The sequence below is a fragment of the Aegilops tauschii genome, chromosome 2 (genome assembly GCF_002575655.3).
Source record: "Aegilops tauschii subsp. strangulata cultivar AL8/78 chromosome 2, Aet v6.0, whole genome shotgun sequence".
Classification (NCBI taxonomy): Eukaryota; Viridiplantae; Streptophyta; class Magnoliopsida; order Poales; family Poaceae; genus Aegilops; species Aegilops tauschii.
Window position 1 is genome coordinate 52,406,896 of NC_053036.3, and position 11,954 is coordinate 52,418,849.

The following is an 11,954-nucleotide window of genomic DNA, read 5'->3' on the forward strand; positions in this document are numbered from 1 at the left end:
GAAAGTTTCGAAACAAAGAAAATTCATCTAAGGACCCATCATGGTGTGGATTTTGAAGTAAAGTTGTACAATTCTGAGAGCGTAACCCATTTTGGTTGCAAAAAATGGGAAGCACTTTGCAAGATGTATGGTTTTGATGTGGGTATGCTTATCACCATGGATCTTGGTGATCCTGAAATCGAGCAAGACAATATGGACATTTGGATCCTTGTTGATACGCCTCCAATTCTACCGCTATGCGAGTTTCTAAAAAATAGTTATTAACTAATTTATATTGTTTATTTCAAAATAGTTGACAGCTTATTTCCATTGACAGCTTATTTTGATTGTTCAAACAATGTGCGGAACATGGTAGACAAAACCCACTACACCGATGGCTCCGCATTAACTTATCATGAGAAAAATCATCTGGTCGGATTTTGTACTGATATTGAGAATTACAATATCTACAATCAAACTCCTCAACATTATGGTCAATACGTGCCACTAGTGCACGCGTTGAACTACGATAACTACCATGGAGATACCCTGGTAAGATTTTTTACTATTACGACATCCGTGCATCTTTTGCATACTTCTAAAACTAGTACATCATTGCTAACTATGAAGTTATTACTATGTTTTTCAATAGAGAATCCCAGAGGATTGTGTGCCTCATTTGATGTATCAGAATGGCAGCCTTCGTGTTTTGAACATATATCCATGTCATCCTACGAATCTCAACTGTCCATACCGGATTTCTCAAAGAAGTGGAGACATGCTAATCAAAAAATGGAAAAAAATATATGGATAGTCGTAAGGAGGTTCTTGGAAGCAAAAGGAAGCGAAGCGCAAGAATTGGAGACATGATGATCTCCATTCTCCATAATGGAGAGTCAGGGTCTATATTGTTTTATGCTATTTTACCTTAAAGAGGGTATTTAGGTCCTACCTAATACTGATGATCATGTGCTAAGAACATAGTAGGGTTGGTTAGATGACTATCAGGATGATGATCGTATGACTTGTTATTAATAACGAGTAGAAGTTGTATGCTGATGATTAGTAGGACTTGTTATTATGATGATGCATGATGCGAGCATGAAGAGTTATTATATATCTGTGGGTGAAATGAACATGGATTGGATTTAAGTGAAGGCAACATGCATGTAGTGCATGTCGAAAGTAGTACAATCCAAACTTGATCAAGTTAGGATTAGTATTACTTTCGACATGCACCACATGTTGCCTCACTTCAATCTAAGTCATGTTTAGGCATAGCAGTAGCACGGAGATAAGAGAGGACACATCTCTCTACTAGCTACCTATACCAACCTAAATTAACTCCCAAAACCCCTAAACCACCTTCTTTCAAAAAAAAAAAAAAACCAGCCCCTGAAATGCTGACACGTGGAAGCTTATTGGTCCCGGTTGGTGCTACCAACCGGGACCAAAGGCCCTCGTGCCTGGGCTCGCCGGAGCGGCCACGTGGAGGCCCATCTGTCCCGGTTAGTATAAGAACCGGGACTAAAGGCCTAGGGCATTAGTAACGACCCTTTAGTCCCGGTTCCCCAACCGAGACAGATGGGCCTTATGAACCGGGACAAATAGCCCTTTTTCTACTAGTGGGCTGATTGGTACTAACGTTTTGTCTTGCTCCGTATGGCTGATTGGCACGGCTGGTGAAAATTGTCGGTGACCTTCATGCTGCGAAATACATGGAGTGCGAATAGAACATGTTCTTTCTCCCGGTGCAACGAAGAGGGTGGTGCAACTACAATTGCTATGCAAGAAGACTGGTGAAAATTGCCGGTGACCTGCATGCTGCGAAACACATGGAGCGCGGATAGAACATGTTCTTTCTCCCGGTGCAGATGAAGAGGGCGGTGCAACTGCAATGGCTATGCAAGAAGGCTGGTGAGAATTGCGGTGACCTGCAAGCTGCGAAATACATATAGTGCGGATAGAACATGTTCTTTCTCCCGGTGCGGATGAAGAGGGCGATGCAACTGCAATTGCTACGCAAGAAGGCTGGTGAAAATTGCTTGTGAGGTGACCTGCAGAAAAAAAATGGAAGCTGGTTCTCGCAAAATAAATGCAGGGAAAAGATCCCTCTTGGATGGTGCTCTTCGTCTGTCATGGTCGGGACCGCGAGCGCCTACGCCGGCCGGGCGTCTGACCGGGCGATGCGGCGATGTGATGCGCAAGAAAGAAAGATGCGTGTACCGCGGTCGCACAAAGGCATCATGATCATCGGTCCTGATCGACGATGAGCCCCACGATCAAGCGACACGCCGGGTACGTACGTACGCCTCCGTAGAGATTGCGATCGCGATGAGCCCGGGCACATGCACGCATGAAAGATGGGACACGAGGCCGTAGCTTAGGCTTGGCTAGGCCGGTCCTCGACGTTGACACCATCGTAGTCGCGTACCGCTGGGCGCTGGCTGCCGCTACAACTTGGCAGGTGAGTGCGTGCGTGTCGCCTGTCGATCGGCCGCACCCATCAGCCGTACGCAGCAAAACAAAACATTAGTACGGTACTAGTAAGATAAGAAGAAGAGTACAATCACTCCTGTTACCACGCACGCACGCACGTCCAGCGGTCCAAGTATATGTGCCGTGCACGCAGTTAGCCGGTCACACTTCACCCATCTACAACGAATCGTGCGGTGTGCGTGTGATACGGATTACGGAGTGAGTGGTCGACCGGAGTAAAACGCGCCAATTCTCAACAACAACAAAAGGCACTGGAGGCCCTAATTGTTTCTGGTACGTGCTTCACATACAGTATGTATCAAGTCAAACTATAAAGCTACCACACGGAACTCATGGGAAGCAATCCAAACTTGATGGTGAAAAAAAACTGTAAAGCTTTTGAAAAGAAGAACAATCAACCGCTAGTGCGGCTCCTATACAGCTGCGACTGAGAAGACCATCAAAAGGCAGAAAAAATGGACAGAGTTGGCGCCAACCAACACCTCCTCGAAGACCACCAGCCACTTGTCATCGTCACTACCTAGCATCCAGGGCAGCTCCAACTCCGCGATGGCATGGCGAGACGTATAAGAGACCTGTCGAGCACATCGGGGAAGAACCGACAACCGAAGCCCTGCTCCGACTCTGCACCGCTGATCACTGGGGCTGTATATATGTAGCACCTGGGTTCACGTAATGTAGATTTGCAGAGTTAGCCGCAGGAAAACAGCATGATTAGGGTCGTGATCATCGCCCAATGATCAAGTGTCACGCTCGCTCCCCATGCATGCAATGTACGGCCTCGAGTTCGCAGACTGTGGAACACGAGTCTCTGGTCCTTGCTGTGTTTTTCAAGCTCCACGACATAATAAAATGTGATGATTTCGCTTCCTGGAGACTGGAGTACGTAATAAACACCGTCATAATTTGGGCTGCAGTACACGTACTGGTAGTGCAGCCACAACCGATCGACTGGTGTCGCTTCCCGGCAGCATCCATCAGCAGTAACCCCGTCAGTACCATATACAGTAGCAAACTGGTACGGTACGATAACTCGTATTACCACGCATGTCCAAGTCTCCGTGCAACCTTGTCACGTCGCCCTCGCACAGGTAATAAATACTAGTCCCCTCTTCCAAAGCATAAGAGCCTTTTTTTTACATTAGTGTAGTCTGTCAAAACGCTTTTATATTATAAGATGGAGGGAGTACTTCCTTCAATCTATATTACTCCTTTTTCGGCATAAATTTTGGCAATTTATATTACTCCCACGTGTAAATTGCACAGAAGTATCACAATTGGGGCATTGAAAACAAATTGGTACCAAGATTGGTAATTTTTACGTGTCAGTACCAAGATTGGGGCTAGCCGTTGCAAAAAGGACTAAAAGCTCGTTTTGTATGTATTGACACTAAAGCTGACCGATGGGCCCGCCCGTCAGGCGCCACGCTGGCCAGTGCGCGCGTCGCCTGCGCTGGCTGCGCGCTGACTCGGACGAGGCCGGCTCGGCCGTTGGTGCGACCGAGCCAGGCCCCGACCCCGCTCTGCCCTGTCCTTTTCCTCGCACCTCGCCGGCGGCTGCCTCCCCGCCCGCCCCGCCGCCGCCGCACCACGCCGCCGTAGCCATCGATCGAACAGCTCAGGCGCTGTCACCTCCCTCCTCTCCCCCGCGGCCGCTGTGCCCTCCTCTCCCCCGCGGCCGCTGTGCCTTCCTCTCCCCCGCGGCCGCTGTGCCCTCCTCTCCCCCGCGGCCGCTGTGCCCTCCTCTCCCCCGCGGCCGCTGTGCCCTAGGCGACGATGGCCTCGGCGACTCCGGCAGGCGGCGATGGCCTGGGCGATGCGAGCGGCGGCGACCTCCCCCGCTTCGATGGCAGTGGCGGCTACTCCAGCTCGGAGTAGAGTAGCGCGGAGGAAGATTTTGCGGAGCCGGCGTTGTCGATGGAGCAGAGGCTGCGGATGGCGCGAATTTGGGTGGACAACCCTAGCACCGCCCATCACTGGACTCATGGCTTCGGTGGTGTTCTGTAAGTGCTCCACTGTTCCATTCTTGCTCCATTCTTGCTCACTGAAATTGGGGATTAGGGTTAGAGTGTACTGCCTGCATGTTTAGCACTCTAATTGCTAGGCCTAACTAGAGCAGAGTAGTATAGTGGATTACATGAGTCCTAACTAGAGCAGCATTAGGTGTTACCTAGCTAGGGTAAATAAAAGCTTTGCTTATATGTTAACTTAAACAAAGCTCTGTTTATATGTTAACTTGTGTATATGTTAACTTAAACAAAACTCTGTTTATATGTTAACTGAAACAAATCTTTGTTTATATGTTAGACAATATGTTAAGTAAAATTGTTTATTAACCAATTTTGTCTGTTATTTCATTTTGCAGTTTGTATGATGACATTTTGGATGTTAGGTTCTTTTTTGATGCTTCAGAAATGTTAGAGCTGAAGCTCTGCAGTTCAGATGTAACATACCTGAATATGATTGCAGTGATGGAAACCCAAGGATTTAGTGAATATGATCTGCTGTTTCACATTGAGAATCCAGATTTAGGGGAGAAAGGATTGGAGATGGTAGAGAGTAATGCTGAGTTGCAACTAGTAAAGAGGCAGGTTGAGGAGTGTAAGGTTTTAAATTTGCTAGTGAGGGCATGTCCACCTCCTTGCAGCAAGTTTCAGAGGCAAGAATTATCCACTGTTGTGTATGAAGAGCCTGTGTTATATGATCTCAGTGAGCCACCCATCTATGCTGTTGATGAAGAAGGAGTTGCCTTTGAAAGTCAGAGTAGCAGCTGCAGTTTAGTAGCTCATGGTACTGGTGTTTGCACACAAGAGAGCAAGAATGTAAAAGGAAAACTGAAAGCTGTTTTGGAAATAGAAGAAGAAGAGGGATATGATGGCAGTGGTGGTTCTGATTGTGAAGGTGAAGATGACAGTGATGTAAACCCTTTTTATATGGGTGATGCTGATGACATAGAGATGGATGAGGGAAAGAAACAGAGAGAGTATGATGAAGTAGAAGAGGAAGAAACAGATGATGAAGAATCTGAGGAGGAAGAAATGGTGCACTACTCTGGTGACACAGAGGTTGAGGAACCTTTTGAAATGGATGAAGATGACAAGGTTGTTTCACAGGATGAAGAAACTGTAATTGTACATGAAGAGAAGAAGAAGAAGAAACAGAAGCTTCCAGTTAGGAAAGGGCCTACAACAAGGACACATTCAAGTGTAGTTCAAGAGGAGGAACCTGATTTCCAACCTTCATCTGATGAAGAACAGAAAGGATTGTTGAAGGAGGCTGATGATGATGGTTATGAGCCATTGGCATTTGTGCTGCCAAAGAAAAGGAAGAGCAGGGCAAAGCAGAGGCCTCCTAGAAAATGGTACAATGAGAAAATGGAGGCACCACATGAGCAATTATGTCTACAGATGTGTTTCAAGGATCAACATCAATTCAGAGAGGCTTTGTTGAACTTACACATCACTCAAGGCAGAAACTTCAAATATCATAGGAACTCAGATCAAAGAATAATTGTAGAATGCAACCAAAAACATTGCAACTTCTTTATGGTGGCAGTAGTTATAAAAGGTGAAACTACTTTTGTAATTAAGAAGATGAGAATTAAGCACACTTGCCCTATTAGTACAGAGACAACAAGGGTAAGTGCCAAGTGGCTTGCACAGAAGTATGAGTCACTGTTCAGATCTGATCTAACAACTGGCATTCAGACTTTGATTGATGCCTGCATGGAGAAGTATGGTGTGGATGTGCCCAAGTCAATGGCATATAGGGCAAAGAACCTAGCTATTGATGCTGTGCTAGGAGACCACAAGAAGCAATACCCTAGGTTGAAAGACTATGCTCAGACAGTGATGGATACAAACCCTGGGAGTAGAGTAGTAGTCACTACTGTAACTCCAACACCCACTGAAAAAATCCCCCATCCAGGTCCAAGATTCCATGCTATGTTCTATTGCATCAATGGAGCAAGGGAAGGGTTTCTCAAGGGGTGCAGACCATTCATTGGTTAGTTTGTTCACCTTGTGCATTAGTTACATATTGTTTCATCTTGAAATGCATTTGAATGTTTTTAATACTGAATTTGCTTGCTCAGGTGTTGATGGGTGCTTCATTAAGTTAACTACTGGTGCTCAACTACTTGCTACCACTGGTAGAGATGGCAACAACAATATATACCCACTAGCATTTGGTATTGTTGGGCAAGAGGACACACCTAACTGGTGTTGGTTTCTACACCAACTTAAAATCTGCCTAGGAGGAGAAGTGGGAAGGTTTGGTCCATATACAATAATGTCAGATAGACAAAAGGTATGTGCTTGCATCTTATGTCATTGTTCCTATATGGTTGTTTTGTGCTAGATAGTAGCTTAGCTAGTTTAATTGTGTGTCCCAGGGCCTACTAAATGCAGTGAATGATGTCTTTCCTAAGTGCAACCAAAGGTTCTGCCTTAGGCATATCTATGCAAACTTCCAAAATGCTGGGTTTAGGGGGGAAGATCTGAAAAAGTGTATGGATAATGCTGCCTATGCATATAGTGAACACAAATTTAACATTGCAATGAATGACCTTATAGCTGAGTGTGAGCAAGCTTGGGAGTGGCTTTGTCAAATACCCAAGAAAATATGGGCAAGGCATCCATTTGACACAAACTGCAAGACTGACCTTGTAGTTAACAATTTATCTGAGGTGTTCAACAAGTATGTCCTAGATGTTAGGAAGAAACCAATTAGGACAATGTGTGATGGAATAAAGGATAAGCAGATGGTGAGGTGGCATAGGAATAGGGAGAGTGGAAAGAAAGCTAGATGGGACATAACACCCCATTATAGTGAGAAGCTAGAGGTTGAGAAGGAGATGGCCAAATATTGCAAACCAATTCAAGCTGGTGTGGACTTGTGGCAAGTTACAAGTGGGCAGCAAACCCATGCTGTTAACTTGCAAATGCACACATGTGGGTGCAGAAAATGGGACCTAAGTGGCATCCCATGTAACCATGCCATCTCAGTAATAAACAAGGCCAAAAGAAAACCAGAGGATTATGTCAGCAAGTTCTTCAAGAAAGAAATTTATCTGGCAGCTTATGAACCAATGATCTATCCAGTTCCTGGTGAGCATGACTGGACAAGGACCCCTGGTCCAGACATTGACCCACCTACATTTAAAGTGAAGAGAGGAAGAAAGAAAGAGAAGAGGATCAAGGGGAAATTTGAAGTCCCAAAGCCTAAGGAGACATCAAGAATGGGGACTATAACATGTGGCAATTGTGGACTGCAAGGACATAGGTACACAAGCTGCAACAAGCAGTTGAAGCCTGAGCTGGCTTTGAGGAAGAACAAACATGTGGTAATCCTCTAATAAGTAGTAACAGGTTTTCCTTCTTGTACATTCTATTTTTTTAAGTACTAACTCATTTTCCTTCTTTGTTTATGCAAGCCTCTTGCAAGGAATTCCAATGCTGGTGCTGCTGCTACTACACAAGCATCAACAACTTCTCATCCAACTCCTACAACAACACCAACAGCTGGGAGAGGAGCTGGGAGAGGGGCTGCAGCTGCAGCTGCTGGGACTGGTGCTGGTAGAGGTGCTGCACCAGGTGCTGGGAGAGGGAGAGGTACATTCTCTGCCCCAAGGCAATCTGGTCCCTCCACATCTACTGCTCCCTCTACATCTACTGCTACTCCACCTTCTGGTGGTAGAAACAGAGGATGGAGAGCCTACTTCTATGCAAGTGGTAACCACTAAATGGCACATGTGCCATGTAATGTTCAAAACTAGATACTTCATGTGTGTTCTTGCATCCTATGGTACAATGTGATCTTGCTGGTGCTCTCAGTGTACTTTGCTGGTGCTCTTATTGTACTTTGCTGGTGTACTTTAAGAATCAATGCCATATATGGCTTTTGTTCATGTGGATGGATGGATTTATTTATTAGTTAATGCCATTTCTGGAGCTGGCTTTTGTTCATGTGGATGGATGTGATCTTGCTATTTATTAGTTAATCAATGCCTGGAATGGACTATGTTCATGTGGATGGTTCTTTTTATATCTTTTTATGATTGATATGTTCATGACAACGGTGCATACTATTGGATAGAGTAACTCTGTTGCTGGATATATTGATGGATATATTGTTGTATACATTGTTGGATATGTTGTTAAGGTCTAGGCTAAAAAAGAAGCACTTTGGGTTTTCGGTGGCTCGGGGTCGACGGAACCACCTAAAGGCATCATTTAGGGTCTAGGGTGGCTCGGGGTCGACGGAACCAACTAAAGGCATCAACTAGGGTTTTGGTGGCTCGGGGTCGACGGAACCACCTAAAGGCATCAACTAGGGTTTTGGTGGCTCGGGGTCAACGAAAACACCTAAACCTATCAATTAGGGTTTTCGTGGCTCGGGGTCGACGAAAACACCTAAAGGCATCAACTAGGGTCTAGGGTGGCTCGGGGACGACGGAACCACCTACAGGCATCATTTAGGGTCTAGGGTGGCTCGGGGTCGACGGAACCACCTAAACCTATCATCTAGGCTCTAGGGTGGCTCGGGGTCGACGGAACCACCTAAACCTATCATCTAGGCTCTAGGGTGGCTCGGGGTCGACGGAACCACCTAAAGCATCAACTAGGGTCTAGGGTGGCTCGGGGTTGACGGAACCAACTAAAGGCATCAACTAGGGTTTTGGTGGCTCGGGGTCGACGGAACCACCTAAAGGCATCAACTAGGGTTTTGGTGGCTCGGGGTCAACGAAAACACCTAAACCTATCAATTAGGGTCTAGGGTGGCTCGGGGTCGACGAAAACACCTAAAGGCATCAACTAGGGTCTAGGGTGGCTCGGGGACGACGGAACCACCTAAAGGCATCATTTAGGGTCTAGGGTGGCTCGGGGTCGACGGAACCACCTAAACCTATCATCTAGGCTCTAGGGTGGCTCGGGGTCGACGGAACCACCTAAAGCATCAACTAAGGTCTAGGGTGGCTCGGGGTCGACGGAACCACCTAAAGCATCAACTAGGGTCTAGGGTGGCTCGGGGTCGACGGAACCACCTAAAGGCATCAACTAGGGTCTAGGGCGGCTCGGGGACGACGGAAACACCTAAATCATCAACTAGGGTCTAGGGTGGCTCGGGGTTGACGAAAACACCTAAAGGCATCAACTAGGGTTTTGGTGGCTCGGGGTCGACAAAAACACCTAAACCTATCATCTAGGCTCTAGGGTGGCTCGGGGTCGACGGAACCACCTAAAGGCATCATTTAGGGTCTAGGGTGGCTCGGGGTCGACGGAACCACCTAAAGGCATCAACTAGGGTTTTGGTGGCTCGGGGTCGACGAAAACACCTAAACCTATCATCTAGGCTCTAGGGTGGCTCGGGGACGACGGAACCACCTAAAGGCATCATTTAGGGTCTAGGGTGGCTCGGGGTCGACGAAAACACCTAAACCTATCATCTAGGCTCTAGGGTGGCTCGGGGTCGACGGAACCAACTAAACCTATCAATTAGGGTTTTGGTTGCTCGGGGTCGACGAAAACACCTAAAGGCATCACTCTAACATAAGCATCACTCTAACATAAGCATCACTCTAACATAAGCATTACTTTTGCAAATGCATTTAAGCATTTAAGCATCACTATAACATAAGTAACATTGGAGTTCAACACATTATAGAATACACATCCATTGTTCACATTGATCACATTACATAGTGGAGTTCAAATGCACAATCCATCCTTTTCTCACAAAAGGATGAATAGCATAACTACTAGAGTTACAACCAGAGTTCACAATTAGTACTAGAACCATACATTACACAACCATAATTCTAAGTTACTAGGTCATTGCACAACCATCATTCCCAAAAGGTCTGTAATGCCCACTAATCTCAAGTCATCTTGTTCAGTTCTGCAAGATGGCCTGGATCCCCTTGATCTTCTCCTTCAGCTTCTCCTCTGCCTTGATGAGCTCAGTAATCTTAAACTCTTGCATCTGCTTCTCTTCATTATGGTTTTCCTTGAGCTTCAGCAGATCAGCAACCTGGAGCTTCAACTCTAGCTTCTCTTGGGTGAGCTTCTCCTCAAACTTTGTGAACTCTGCTTTCTTCAACTCCAAATTCATCCTACCCTCACTCAACAATTCCTTCTCTTTCATATTCTTCAACTTCAAGTTTTGGATGACAGTTGCTTGAGCACTTGTCAGGTTGCACAGGAGTTCATACTTTTGTTGAAGCTTCTGTGCAGCTGCATCTTTCTTTGCCATTTTTGCATTCATACCAGCCACCAATTCAGCTCTGCATTGGTGCTGATATGTGACAGCAGACTGCAGGTAACTGAAATCCACAACCCTATCCTGCTGAAAGTCCACAAGTTGATGCACATCTTTCACTAACTTGTCATAGTCTGCATCCAGCTTGTTCTTTTCTTCTGTCAACTGATGAATAGTTAGAGCACTTTGAAGATTATCATTCACCCTAGCAGACTTGCTCTCTTCAACCATTGACCAAATCTTCAGCAATGCATTCTCCATTGTTGGGGGCCACTGCTCATCAACCCACTGAACAAACCCACAATTCTGACCTTCCTGGAAAAATTAGAAGGGCAAAATTTAGTACAATACAACTACTAAGAGTACTAAGCAACAGTTAGTTCATGGCAGTACCTAATGTTGGCACTGACATTAACTGGATTTGCACAACCATTTGCTAAGCAACAGGACCACATTGTAAAATAGATTAATGTAATCCTACAATGGATAATCAACTCATATATTTACCAGGCACCAGAGTAACACTCCATTCAACTTAGAAGTTGCTAAGCAGCCATGTGCTAAGCAACAGCAGTTGCTAAGAATTGACCATTAATATAATGAAATCCTAACAGTAATAAGCAACACAATGTGAACTACTTTGCCCACCTAAATACACTACACTAGCCTGCAGCAACAAACTAGCTAATGAGACTACCTACTGTCAGCAGTAAGCAATTGTTACTAACTGGCTCCACTGAACTTAATATTGAGCAACACTGCATTTGGAAAGAAGTGTAAATAAATAGGATGTGCACACAACAGGAGCATATATTTTAGCAGAAATGCATTCCACTGAACTTAATAATGATCATTCCTAACAAATTTAGCATGCACATAACTGAATCACAGGTGGCAAACAAGACTCTGCCACTTTCAATGAACACATCCAGTGCTTAATCACCAAGGCAAGAAAATTACCGGCTCTGCACATGCTAAGAACCTTCTCCCAGTCATTGCTCCTTCAAACGCAACAAGCCTCTCTGATGGCTTCCCATGCTTCTCGCACAACACTATCAGATCTAGCTCAAGACCCTTGTAATCCGGGTCCTCAAGAGAGAAAGGCACCTGCCCAAGCAAAATCCAAGTTACCATCATGTGCAGAGGACGAGGACAAATCAAATCAAACGAAATCCTAACAACAAAGACCACCTACACACAAAAATCCCCAAATTTCC

The 11,954-nt window shown here is 45.6% G+C and overlaps 1 protein-coding gene across 1 annotated transcript; it reads left to right on the forward strand.

The window, feature by feature from the left end:
* Nucleotides 1-4,395: 4,395 nt before the first annotated feature.
* On the forward strand, nt 4,396-7,646 carry LOC141040725 (uncharacterized). The gene is made up of 5 exons (XM_073506840.1): nt 4,396-4,481; nt 4,844-6,483; nt 6,572-6,786; nt 6,872-7,483; nt 7,581-7,646. Exons 1-5 carry the CDS (start codon nt 4,396-4,398, stop codon nt 7,644-7,646), a joined length of 2,619 nt encoding a protein of 872 aa, XP_073362941.1.
* Nucleotides 7,647-11,954: the final 4,308 nt, after the last annotated feature.